Source organism: Pterocles gutturalis, unplaced genomic scaffold, assembly GCF_000699245.1.
Source record: "Pterocles gutturalis isolate BGI_N339 unplaced genomic scaffold, ASM69924v1 scaffold10395, whole genome shotgun sequence".
Taxonomy (NCBI): domain Eukaryota; kingdom Metazoa; phylum Chordata; class Aves; order Pterocliformes; family Pteroclidae; genus Pterocles; species Pterocles gutturalis.
In genome coordinates, this window is record NW_010138393.1 from 1529 (window position 1) to 15654 (window position 14126).

The window sequence follows — 14126 nt, forward strand, 5'->3', positions numbered from 1 at the left end:
CTTAATTCCTCTTGGAACTCCTTTGTACTTTTGGCTTCTGCGACATCCTGAGGCGCTGAATTCCACAACTAAGTTATAGAAACCTCTTCATCTTGGGATTTTACTGTTCCCTGTACACTTACTTAGTCCTGAGTGCTCCCTGCTTGTTACTGTAAGACAAAGCAAGGATTTGCTTGCAATGGTTCATTCTCCTTTTTCTCTCTAAGGGAAGTATTGAACAACTCACAAATTTTGGAACTAGATGACAAAGATATATCCAGAAGACAAATGGATGAGTTAGAGCTGGTGAACTCCTGCAGTCCATTGCTAACATCTTAATTAATTTTTCCCAGGAGCACACGTTAATAGGCTCAGACAACTCTCAAGATATCCAGCTATGTGGAATGGGAATTCTTCCTGAGCACTGCATTATAGACATCACCCCAGAAGGACAGGTTATGTTAACACCTCAAAAAAATACTAGGTAAAGGAATAAAATACAGCTCCAGTTGTATAACACTTGTAGTTTTTTCTGGTATTTTATGATTAGTGGTGCAAAAAGATAATTAAAAAATGAACTGTTCCATGTAGTCTGAAGTAAGACAATTCTGCTTTTTGTATCCTGCTATTGCATTTTGTTTTAACTGTCATCTAGCTCTCTGTCAGCTCATATCTTTTGTTCTAAAGAGATTGCTCTGTGATCGTTTGTAGTCTTAAGTTTTCAAAGAGAGGAAGAGTAAATTGCATATGCTTTCAGCAAGTAGATACTCGCTGAGTTGCAGCTGTGTAGATGTAACTGTATCAAAATTTGAATTAATTTTCTAGGAAAGCTGTTGATATGCAAAGAGCTGCTGAAGCGTTTTTTGCTTTATTTGATTAAGTAGCAGTACTTGAAAAGCAGATGGTATATTGAAATTGATCACAAAATGACATGCATCGTCAGCATCTCCAATAATTCATTGTGAGATACACAAAATTCAAGAATTTCACATTTATCCTGATTTGTAGTAGATCCTGCTTTGAGCAGGAGATTGGACTGGATGACATACCGAGATTCTCTTCAAATTCGAGTTATCCTACAATCCTATTTTCAGACTTAATCTGAAATAAAAGTACTCTCTGATTATTCTAGTTAGTTTATTGTCTTTAAGCTATTTATATAGCTGAAATGTTTCTATTTTGTGTCTGTATTTCAAAGTAGTATGAACAGTGTTTATTTCCAGTGATATATTTTTTTCAGGCATCTCATTTTAAAAATCTAATTATACTCCCCAGACATAGCTGTCATAACATCTGTCCAAAAGTACTGAACTCCATAAGCTTAAGCAATCAAAAGAAGCTGAGTTTGAGGAATTTCTGAAACAGAACAGGGTAGATGAGTGAAATTTCTGGGGATATTTTGACTGGTTGCAATCCATAAACCTGTTCTCCTACCTTAACTAGTTACAATAAAGAAAGTAGTACTGAAAAAAAAAAAAAAAAGAGCCCTGTATAGATGCATTTGCTTTAGATTTTTGCCCTTTTCACAGGACATTTGTAAATGGTTCTGCTGTCTTGGGTCCTATTCAGCTACATCATGGAGACAGAATACTGTGGGGAAACAACCACTTCTTCAGGTACAGAAAATATTAAAGAAATTGTAAGTTTGCACCAACTTTGTTTTAACTTAAGATACAGGAAAAATGTCAGAGGAGCATTCAAGCTGCAGGAGGAGGTGATTTCTTTTTCATTGGGGTTATAAAGGCAATGCTGATGTCTGACTGTTCTTGAATGCTAAATGTTATAGCAAATGTGCGTGACTTCAGTTTCAGAGCATTAGGTTGACCTAACTTCTTTGTTTTCAAGGGACTGTAACCTTGCTGGTGAGGATGTTGCTCTAGTTATCTGTACTATTATCCCACTGAGGAGATTTAATTTTTGAGCTGGTAACTATAATGTGGTTCAGTTCTACACTAATACTAAGTACTTTCTCTTCCATGGTGAAAATATTACACCCTGGCTTTGACTTGAATAGGTTGCCTTTGAGATTTTGCGGATAAGGAATTAGATTTTTGATCTGTCTTATACAGTGATCTGGATCTTATAAGGTCACTGTGTTCTCTGTTCCCTGGAGTTCCAGCTCCAGCCATACCTGCGACCTTCCCATATCAGACAGGATCACTAGTGGTAGTTTTCTGTGAAAGATCGTTTTCTTGAAACCCTCTGTAGCTGGTCTGAAATACGTTCAAGATCAGTGGATTTAAATTATAATCTAGAATTTAATTGTTTTCTCTTATGTTTGAAAGAAGAAATGGGATACAATTTCGTTATTGCCTCTAAATTATTTGGATATGGGACAACTGAAAAAAATCATTATTATCTAAACGATATGATTAGTAATATCAGGTACTCTCTAAGAATAGAGTGTAGAATGGATTAGGTAGTTTGCCTTGAGCTCCCCTGTTTACCCTGCGGAAAACTACACTCACGGGAGATCAACAAATTTTTTGAAGGGAAAAATCTACTGATTTGGTTAATCTGCTTAATTTTAATCATCTTTGAAAACAACCCTTTGTTTCAGAGTTGAACAATTAATAGTTCTGTAAAAATTTTCCTCTTATTTAAAGGCTGAATTTGCCAAAGAAGAAAAAGAAGGTGGATCATGAGGATGAAGAGCGAGACAACTCTATGAAGTGCAGTAGTAGTGTTGAGCAGCTGGACGCAGATGGAGACAATTCCAGTGAAGTGTCCAGTGAGATTAACTTCAGCTATGAATATGCCCAGATGGAAGTCACTATGAAGGCACTTGGTAGTAATGGTAAGAAGCAACAGAAATTATTGGAAATTGGTACAGAATATGAGGTTACGTCTTCAGGGACTTTTAACCACAGACTTCTTTCCCTTAAAACTTAGTACTGTAGAATTTTCCTTGTGAATGACTCATCGTAGCCATTTCAGTGTTTGAGGGGGGAAAAAAAACCACCACAGAATGTTTTGCTTGGCTTTTCTTGTTGAGGAAAAAGCCAAAACTGAAATATTGGTGGAACCACAGCCTCAAATCAAAATGTTTTCACTTCGTTGTTTATTTTTCTTGTGCTATGTCTCACACAGGCATTAGCTGTAGTGATTTCTGTCTCTGAAACCATGTTCCTTAGTTTTTGTGGTCTTATGTAGCTGTACCAGAATGGCGTTATTTTGGGAAACGGGAGGAATTTTTTTTTCAGCTTGGTCTTTCCCTTTTCTCAGTTCTCTTAAATCATCCATCCAGTCTGTTCTGTAGATGTTTATTTTACTCCACAAATCAGTAGCATGTTTTTAACATGCATTACAGCAAAAATATAAATCTTCCTCCTTTTATATGCTGACTACGTTTACCATCTAGGACATTCTTCACCATGGATTTCAGTGGCTGCTGCAGTCCCTCGTGTGGATAACTGCAGATAAAGAATGGGGAAGGGAAGTACCAAATCACAGTAATTTGTGCCTTGCCCAAGGTCTTACAGCATGTCTGTAGCAGAATGTGGGAAAGATCTCATGTTTCATAGAATCAGAGAATGGTTTGGGTTGGAAGGGACCTTAAAGATCATCGAGTTCCACCCCCTGCCATGGGCAGGGACACCTTCCACTGGACCAGGTTGCTCAAAGCCTCATCCAGCCTGGCCTTAAAATTTCTGAGTCCACTGTCTTCGCCCCATATTCACTACGTGATTTTTTCCATTTAATTTAGTGGTTGCCAGGCGTGTGATCCCCAGAAGTACTAGCTTCTTTGTTTTCAATATCTGCTTAGATCCAATGCAGTCAATCTTGCAAAGCCTGGAGCAACAACACGAAGAGGAGAAGAGATCTGCCCTTGAACGACAGAGGCTGATGTATGAACACGAACTGGAACAATTGCGAAGGCGATTGTCTCCAGAGAAGCAGCATTTCCGCAGCATGGACAGGTTCTCCTTTCATTCTCCCAGCGCTCAGCAGCGCTTACGGCAGTGGGCAGAGGAGAGGTGGGTAACCAAATCAGGAGTGTTCATTTAAAGTTTTTTAGTGCTAGCGTGTTGTGGTTTGAATCCTAGGCTAGTAACTGGGGCTGTGCTCCCTCCCAGCTCCTCCTGCCCCTGCAGACACGGGCACAGCAGAGAAGCTGGAAAGTCCTTGACTGTCCTGGTAGCAACTATAAACATCAGTATGTGATCTGATCAGCCTTCTCAGCATAAATCCAAAACCCAGCCTCTTACTTGCTACTATGAAGAAAGTTAACTCTGTCCTAGCCAAAACCAGAACATAATGAATTTTGCAAGATTTTAATGGCATTGCACGCCTCTGCCAAATTTCTTAGAGGACTTCTGCAGGGGCTTGGGGAGGGCAGAGCGAAAATATGAGTCTAAGAACAATCAGACCTATAATGCTAGAAAGGATGAGAAAGAATGAGTGTCTGCTTTGTTGTTAAGGAGAAACTCTGTCCTGATCGGCAACAAATTTGACTAAAGATGAGGTTATTGGAAGAAATTTTGGGACTCCTATAGGAGTTTGTTCTTCTGTGGATCATGACTCAGCTGCTGGAAGGTTGTATTTCCTCTTGATTCTCATCCATCTGTCTGAGCTGAGCAGGGTGCTGGCAACCAGAAGGGTATGAAAAGGCAGTAAGAGGATGATGCGAAGAGTTTTGATCCAGAGCATTGCAAAAACTGTTTTAATAACCACAGAGAGGCCACTGTCCTCTTTACCCCTCCTAGGGAATTGCACTGAGGTTGTTTCCTTCAGCCTCTAAATGATCATTTCCAGTACCACTGTCAAAAGAGCAGCTACAGGAGGAAGATGAAACATACCCTAAAAATAATGAGTATGGTAAAGGCATTGTAATGAGAAAATACAAATTCATTTATATGGCTAGAGAAGCAACTTTTGAAATAGAAAATATTTGAGACAGTCTAACAAGGTGTTAGCTGTGCGTCTGGAATATTTTGTGGTACCAGGTTCCTGTGTTGCACAGTTGGCACACTCTCACACTTGCCAATGCAAGTGAGTCAAGTTGTCTGAATAAATCTTTCTCTGTAAGATGGAACATCCACATCTGTGGTGGGGAAACTCTGGAATAAACCACACAAGGGCTGACTGTTCAGCAGATGCATGGAGAAGTCTCCAAAGCCAGCAGTATGCTAATGTTCACACTGCTAAATTAATATAGATAGTATGTTTTTTTCGCCAGAAGAAATGCAATTTAACTTGCCTGATTTTTATGTTAAAAAGCTCAGTGTTAAGACTCCTTCCTGTCAAGTGATCGTTTGTTTTGCACTCAGTTTCAATACTTGAATGCTGATTTTTCCTCTTTCTCCCTCCAAATCCCCTTCTTTTAGAGAAGAAATGTTGACCCACAGCCTGAGAAAGCTGCGAGAGCAGATTGTTAAAGCCAATTTGTACGTGAGAGAAGCCAATTTTATCGGAGAGGAACTGGACAAGAGGACAGAGTACAAAGTTACCCTCCAGATCCCAGCTTCAAGCCTTAATGCTAACAGTAAGGTAAGGTAGCCCTAATGGAACTAAATCATTGTTCAGTAGCTTTGCCCCTCAGCGTTTATATTTGTCATGTTCTGATTTTAATGATCTAGCTAGTTTGCCAGTCTATCCATGTGTAATAAATGTGGCTGTTAGCCCATGCTACATTCTTAAGTTTTTTTACCATGAAAGTTTTATAGTGTGGCAGCTTATCAAAAAATGTTATGGTGCAAGACATCACTGGTGTTGAAGTTCACGCTTCTGTTGCAGAGTGATAAAATCTGTGCAGGTTAGGTAGCCTCTATTTCAAGTATTTACCATAACCTGGTGGACATTTGGCTTTACATCATCCCAGTGAGTTGAGAAAATGCTGTCATCCCCATTGTACAGCGAAGAACTGGAGCAGAGAGGATTTGGATGGTTTGTTCCAGGCATCTTAGGAATTTTGAAAGGAGGGAACTGAACCCAAACTTCCATGTCCCAGGCTCCTACCTAAGCTGGCTTATTCTTTCTGTTCTTGAGGTCAGCTCAAGATTTTGGTGATAGTCAGGCTGTCATTAGTACAGTAGATGTGTTTTATTCCAGGATTACAATTTTTATCAATTGCTTAGAAGTTTCTCTTGGTTGCTTGTTTTTCTTGCAGTTTTCTGGCACATCTATAAACAGGATGGTAAAGAGGGTTAAGTGTCTGCACTAGTTGGAAGTTGCAGACAGTAGTATAGCTGCAACTCCAGGCTTGCTGTAACTTGAAGATCTTTGTGAAATGCTTCAATGTTCCTATTTGTGACACTTATGTAAGGTGAAAATCCACGGAAACTAGTGCCCATAGCTGTGATTAGACTGTGCAGTTAAACTGAACCCGAATGTGCTGTGACAGCTGAGCTCAGAGTCTGTCACACTTGAATTTGGTTGCTCGACCTAGAATTAAAAAAACAAAATCTAAAGTTTTCCCAAAGATGTTCTCAGTTTTTGATTGTTTTTAAACTATTCTTTCATTGTTGTGACACAGATTCCTTATTGATCTCTCTTTAATTGTTCTGTAGAGAGGCGCGATTCTCAGTGAGCCTGCTATTCAGGTTAGACGGAAAGGGAAAGGCAAACAGATTTGGTCACTGGAAAAGCTGGAGAATCGACTGGTAGATATGAGGGATCTTTATCAGGAGTGGAAAGACTGTGAGGAAGACAACCCAGTAAGTAAAAATTACTCCAATATTGTGCTGACACAATTACATCCCTGTTAAATTTTTTTTGTTTAAGTAGATGTGAGACAATCTTTGGGGGGTGGAAGAGGGGAATATGCAAAGAGATAAGTTTTCCTGAGCCTTCCCTTTTCCTAGTACTGAAGTGGATCTTCGGCATTTAACCCTTATCTTATTGCTTTGATGCTTGTTTGCATGCATAGTTTGGTGACCAAACCCAGCATACAATAAGAAGCAGTAAGTAAACACAACAGTTTGGGCTGACTTCTCTAAATCTGACAACATTGAAGAGAAATTGATGAGGACAGGCCTTATGCTCAATCCAAAGTAAAATTCAAGCTTCCATTCTTCCTGTGATCTAATCTGGCCCCTTGCTTGAGTCCATTTTTCTTTCATTAGGCTGGTTGTGTGACACTTTGAAAGCTGTTTCATGAAAAGTTTGTTTTTCTTACATTGTTCTGAATGTGATTGAAGGTGATGAGAGCTTACTTCAGGCGAGCTGATCCATTCTACGATGAGCAGGAAAACCACAGCCTTATCGGAGTAGCCAATGTTTTTCTTGAGTGCCTGTTCTATGATGTGAAGCTACAATACGCTGTCCCAATCATCAATCAGAAAGGAGAGGTTTGTCATTCCTCTATAATCTATCCTTACTCAACTGTTTAATTACAGCCTGTGGATCTTATTGCCAGTATATAGTATTTATGTTCCAGTTTCACGTGCACAAGCTCTTTGCTAATAATTTGGAATTATGCAAATCCCATAGTACCTTACTAGAGTTGTTTAGACAGCTCTGAATCCCAGCATAGTGATTGTGAAATGAGAAAGCTTTGTGAGTGCCTTTCTGAGCAAAGCAGCCCAAAATAAATACTCAGTAGAACAAGTGTGAGCTCCACTGGCTTTCACTGACTATTCTCAAGAAGGCTCTTAAATACATACTGTAAGAACAACTTCCGAGGCAGCTAGAGCATACCAGGCAACATTCTCTGTGCTCTGCGTCACGTGCACTTTGCAGACTCTCTAGAGACTGGAGTGAAGGTGAGATTGCAGTATGCTGCTCCCAAAGTCACTCTAGTGGCCGATTTCTTTATGTTTTTACAACAAAGGCTCTTTATTTCTTGCCCCAAAGCATTCGTCATCTGGTGCAACAGATGTACAGTGCAGAACAATAGAAAGGAATAAGATGTTGTCTGCTTACAGACTGTAAACAGCGGTAGTTGTAGTTCTTTGAAATGAATCTGTCACTGTTTTCTGACACACAAGTAATTCTTAATCCTTTCTTGTCAGGTGTCAGGTCGTCTCCATGTTGAAGTTGCTCGAGTGAGTGGAGAGATAGATGACAGGTTGGTTGGAGGTGAGGATAGTCCAGAGTATTCAAATGAAAATGACACTCAGGAGAGAAAACTTGTCTGCCGGGTGAGTTCCAATGATATCCCAAACTCTGAGCAACCTTCTCTCTTTCCATCCCAAGTCTTAAAATTCCCTGGTGCATTGGTTTCTGGATGTTAGATGTCTCTTTGTAGCCTGTCCTGGTGCCCAGCGTTTGTCTTGAAGTGCAGCTGTGTGGTCTTGTCGCATGATATTTTGTTTCTTGAGCAACTGAAATAATACAAGAGAACTAGATGGTTTTTGTCCTCTCAATCTCCAAGATTTTTTTTTTAGGTCCACAAGGTATTCATTAAACTATATTTATATGTATTCATTAATCTATATGTATATGCATACAATCTTAGCCCAGACAGTTTATTGCAGTCTTTGAAAACACAAAAGATCTGTGCACTGGGATTGCAGCCACAATATGTAATTCAAAAGCAATCATGGAATCTGATAAACTCCCGTTGGTCTGTGAATAATTCCCTCTCAATATTTCTGTCTCTAAATATTCAACATTTTGTGAGATACATCCAGTTGTGTTTATTATTGTTAAAAAGAAAGTTACTAGGAAGGATTTACTAGCAGTTCTGTGTTGTAGTAAAATGCAAGATAGGCCAAGGTGCAGATAAGAAGAGAGGGAGGCAAAAAGCACTGGAGTGAGTGGAACCCCAGCTTTACTGGCTGCTGGGTAATATGATCAATTTAGGGGCAACTGTGCTCTATTTCACTTTCTGTCCTGTCCCATAGGAGTCTTAACTCGTCAGAACTTAATTTGACAAATGGCAAATAGAAGTTTCTAAAACAATATGGTTAATGTGGTGGCTTTGTTTAGATCAGAAGGTGTATTCAAACATTTTGTTTCTGTTTGGCTTTGATTTTGAAAAAGAAGGGATGGGCAGCTTTTGTATTGTTGGGATTATTTTTGTGTTGTTTCTAGCATCACAGAATAAGGTCAAGTAGTATCTTAAGACAAGGATTTTGTGGAATAAAGGAGCCATTTTTTGTAGAAGTATGAAGTTTTTCTTGTAATCCTCTTCAGTTGTAAAGTTTTGGGTGCATCTTACCATTAAAAATTAGCAAAATGTTTTGGTGTGTTTGTAAAATTCATGCCTTTAAAAGCTTTTACATCCAAGAAGTGTGTGCCTGCTGGCATCTAGTGGCAATGTTCAGCTGATGCACCCAAAATACTGTCTCCAATGTATATCAATGCAGAAATTCTTATTTTGTAAAGTTTTTTCTTTTGTTATCCTTTGCGGTGGAACAGAATAGTATTGCTCTAACAGAGGTATTTGTAATTCTATGCCTGATGAATAACTGCTGTTCTTTGTTTCGCATCTCACTTTCTAGATTAAAATACTGCAGGCTACAGGTTTGCCACAGCACCTCTCCAATTTTGTGTTCTGCAAATATACGTTCTGGGATCAACTGGAGCCAGTTAATGTTGCACCTGAGGTGGATCCTTCCTTATCTTCCGTCAGCAAGGAGCCACGGTGCATGGTTGTCTTCGATCACTGCAATGTAAATTTTTTTCTATCTTATTAAAGAAACTGTAGACAGAAAAAGCTGATTTATGCTTGCATAACGGTTGCCTCTTTGCTCTCATTATTGTACTTTGTGAGGCTGATACCCTAATTCCATTTCTAATAAGAAATTGAAATATCTTCAGGGTCCATGTAAGTTTGATTGTACTACACTCTTCATTTGTACAAAAATCACAGAGGATGAAGAAATGGATGATGAATAAAGGAAGGCAATCTGTTCTGCAGAGAGACTTATCTTGAAGTTTACCCACAGTAAAAATGCTGCTGGGTGTGAATGGAAGAGTGATGTTCATCTGTGTACATGTGCTGATCACTCCCCACGCTGATACAGTGGAGAGAAGTGTCCCAGTCCTGGCACATAATGCCTGTTATCCTAATGTGGGTGTTGAAGTTAGGTCGTGTATCTTAGAACAGATTGTTTCTTCCTGTTGACTTTCGAGTAACTGTCTGAGCAGAGGCACCTTTAATAGAGATTTCTAAATTTGGCTTAGATGAATGCCAGCCAATCACCTGAGTTCTCATCTTGTTCTTTCTATCATTTGTCATTATAAGAGCAATTTATTCCACTTACCATTTGTAAAATAGCTATAATACCTTCTGATGAGTTTTGATTTTCTGATTCTGAACATTGGAATATTTTTTTTAAATTTTTTTTGAACCATTGGATCAGGATTTGGAACAGCATGTGGTCATTTTTCAGCTCTTCATAGACTTTAATCTTCAGCAAATCATGTATCTTTGCCTTGCCTCCTGATTTTACAAACAGAGGTGACAGTTCTTCCTTTCCTCTGTGCTGTGCCTTGGGGCCAGGGTGACTTTACTACATGCTTATATGAAAGTCAAGACAGCAAATCTCTAAGCCTAAGTCATGTAGTCATATTCATCAGCTGATTTGTTACTTACATACAGGAAGTTTCTGTAAATATTTCTGAAGACTTCATGGAACATCTTTATGATGGTGCTTTGGCAATTGAAGTATATGGGCACAAGCAGAGCGGTGACCGCAAAAACCCAGCCCTGTGGGATTTGGGAATAATTCAAGCCAAAACACGCAGCCTTCGTGACAGGTAAATGTGGAAAATTGATTCTTGGTTTAGAATTTTGCAAAATTACTGTGTGAGGTGCCCAAATTTGAAGCAGGTTTGGCATAAGAAGTCAAATTTTGATCTGAAGACAGCTGAACATGTGTTTGAGACTGTATCTGTTAGGCTATTATAAATAGACTCTGTCTATTGGAATGTGTCAGTAGGCTTTAAAAAAGTGAAAGAGAAGAAATACCCATCCCTGTTTCAAATTAAAAGTGGTAAAACTTGTAAGACTTTGAAGTCTCTTTTATTTAGGCAAACTCAAGTGCGTAAGTAGCGCTTTACAAAAGAGCAAGCTGATTATTTTCCTTCAGATTGTTACGCTAGTCTGGGCAAAAAAGAGCTATCAAGTCTAAAACAGTAAGATGGTTGTTCTGACTGAATGCTGATAAATTTATTCAAGGTCTGACTCCAGTTCTTTCTTGGCCATGAAGTGCCATCCCTGTGATGCTTCCATTGGAAGAGCTATATTGCTAATTACTTCAATTGGAGTTAATATGCAACAGTATGGTAATTGAGACCGAAGGGGGGTTGCTTTTTTGCTGGCAGCTATGTGTTGTCCCCAAAGTAAGTGTAGTAGCATTTTGTTAAATGTAAGTTGTTTTGCCACACTAATCAAAGGCAGTTCTGCTCCTTAATTTATTGGCAGTTATTTCTCTTTTTACTTCCAGCCTAAGCTTGTGTTGAGCAAGTTGAGTATTGAGCTATATATAGGGAAGTTTAAAAGAAAAGTCAAGAAAATACAGTAAAGAGGAGATGGAAAAAGAATGTTATAAAACAGTGAGTTATGTTTGGTAGCTGAGTAGTAAGTACATATTTCCTTTTTAATTTTGAGGTGCTACAAAAGTGTCAATTTCTTATATAAGCTCTTAGAAGAACTGGAGAGAAGGCAGTAGTATGATGAAGTTCAGGAAAGTGCCCTGAATCTCGAAAGCTTGTGAGACAATGTCATATTTCATCTGCTGTCTTCCGCAGGAATCTGATGGCACTGACAACTCTGGGCTTCTGTGGCAGTAGTTGAGACCAGAGCTTAAATGTTAGAATCTAGTGGAATTGGTTCTCATATTGGAATAAAGAAAAGGCTTAGCTCTGATGTTTGACTAAAACAATTGTCAGAAAAATTTATAAGCACTGCACAACTGGTAACCCTGTATAGTCACAAACAGTGCATCTCTTGGTGTTCCTTTGTGTCATCAACCTGCAGTCTGAGCTAATGCTTTGGGTTTTCTTTTGTTTGTTTTTTTAAAAAATTATATATTGGACATGTTTTGCAGGTGGAGTGAGGTAACCCGAAAAGTAGAACTCTGGGTTCAAATTCTAGAGCTGAATGAGAACGGGGAATACTGCCCGGTCGAGGTGACTCCTGCCAAGGATGTGTGCACGGGAGGCATCTTCCAGCTCAGGCAGGTAAGGTGGCACGCTCAGGAAGTCAGCTGTGAAAAGAGCCTGCGGAAATCTAAGAAGCTTCTGTTTTGTATGGTAAAGGGATGGTGTCCAAGGAACTGTCAAGCTTGGACACAAAATATGATCTTGTGTAAAATGAACATAAAGTGGAGTCCCTCTGTGTGCTGTGAAACTGCCGGTGTGCATAAGCTCAGATGTAAAGGTGATCAAAGGCTTTCCTTCAGTCTTTGTGCTGTGTTTTTTTCCCCGGATAGAAAGGACATCAGTCTCGACTGAACTTCATTATTTTTTAAAGCAGTCCAGAGTTCCCCTTTATTTGATCCTTCCAGCCAACTACTCCTTTGTTCTTTGAATTCTACACACATTAAATTGTTAATGCTTAACTGAGTAGTTAACATTTTTAAGTGATAAGCTGTTGCCCAGAGAACACTAGGAATTAGTAAAAGGCTGCACCTCTGAACTGTCTAGCTCCTTTGATTATTTTTTTCTTTTTTTATTATTTTTTTTTTAATTACGGAGTTTACTAAAAACCAGTTATTTTAGCTGTATTTGATAGTATTGGTGAGTAGGGATTTTCAGTCAAGGAGACTGGATCAAGAAAAGTTAACTGAAATTCCGGTACCTCACTAAATCAGACTGTTTTCTTTCCTCTTTTGTAGAAGAGGAAGAGGTCCTATTTTCCACCTTCAGAAGCATTAAAAATACAATCCTATGTGTATGTTTTGAAACCCTCCAGAAAAGTAAACTGGGGAGTTGCTGAGTGCTGGACACTTTTTTTTTTTTTTTTTTCTGTAAAGCCATAAATCCTGTAAACATAAGTTGTTGCAACAGATGGAGTATCTCTTGAAGACTGGGTCGTTGAGATTCCAGTACTCGCCACTTTGTTCTTCACAAAATAAAAACATAATGTTGCTTGCCGGTGACTGCCAGTAGAGGTCTCTCTGTTATTAAGCTTTCAGCATTTTATATTTTTTTTTCCAAGCTTTTCAAATTGTTCTTTTGGGCAGGGGCAATCTCGACGAATTCAAGTTGAAGTGAGATCTGTACAGGAATCTGGGACCTTGCCACTGATGGAGGAATCAATATTATCTATTGGCATTGGCTGTGTTCAAATACAACATGTCAAGTCACAAAAAGTACCTGAAAATTATCAGGTAAGAGTCTGAATAGTTCCTGTCAGCTATGGCTATTTCCAAGATCTACAAAGTGATGCCCTAAGTTTGTTGCAGTTGGAGGCAACTCCATTTGTTTCAAGTTTTAGTTTGGTTTTGGGGGATATTTTTTGAGCCTACTTCTTAAACGTATAAATCAACGTCAATAAGAATTGTCGGAATTGCTTTGATGGTGGTTTTAGGGAGTATTCAGGGTAGTTCAAATCTAAACCCCTGTCTTTCAGAAAGTATTGTGGAAGATCTTAATCAAAAATAATTTTCTATGGCAAAAATAATATTTATAAGACTACTTTCTATGTCTCTTCTGGTTTTGGGTGGGTTTTTTTGTCCTATCCTGAAATTCATTAGGAGTTTATCCAGTAGATTTTACTTCAAACATTAGGTATGGCAGCAATTTTAAGTAAGAATTCAAATTAAATGTTTTGACAACCTCAGAAGTGCTGCATCTGATCTTAAAGTGCACGTTACATTGGTCTGGTTTTAGGGATTGTCTTTCTGAGATGCTTCTATGAGTTTCTAGTACAGTTTGATTTTTTCCCCCCAACAGCTAAATTAAAACTTAATTAACTCTCCTCTGAGTTAGCAAGCCAAAACCTGGTGCAACAGAACAAGTGAGACTCTCAACTTGCTTGATTAGCTGCCCTGCTTGAGACAATGTCAACTAAATGTCAAGCAGTTTTTGGGACCTCTCTCAGCTTTCCGTAATGTTGGCAGAGTATGATTTCAATGCATGTCCATTCCCCTTTTTTGTCTAATCAGTCTTGTTTTTCCCTCTGTGAGGTCTGAAGTAGTTGGATTTTTTTTTTTTCGGTCTCCTAACCTAAGAAATTCCTTTACCCTCGTGTGTCAGGAGCACAGAAAGGGGGATTTTTTCCACCTTTGCAGAGATCTTGCTTTTCAGCAGCA

The 14126-nt window shown here is 38.9% G+C and overlaps 1 protein-coding gene across 1 annotated transcript in view; it reads left to right on the top strand.

Moving 5' to 3' along the window:
- Positions 1–299: 299 nt before the first annotated feature.
- The window catches only part of LOC104468754 (kinesin-like protein KIF13B), a gene marked incomplete at its 5' end in the record, with an annotated part of 49622 nt that continues 35795 nt past the window's right edge, over positions 300–14126 (top strand). The window contains 12 exon segments of the mRNA XM_010082991.1: positions 300–463; positions 1509–1595; positions 2586–2776; positions 3746–3956; positions 5307–5469; positions 6489–6635; positions 7119–7268; positions 7932–8060; positions 9366–9536; positions 10469–10626; positions 11919–12051; positions 13056–13202. Of these exon segments, the coding sequence (XP_010081293.1) occupies positions 300–463; positions 1509–1595; positions 2586–2776; positions 3746–3956; positions 5307–5469; positions 6489–6635; positions 7119–7268; positions 7932–8060; positions 9366–9536; positions 10469–10626; positions 11919–12051; positions 13056–13202 (1851 nt within the window).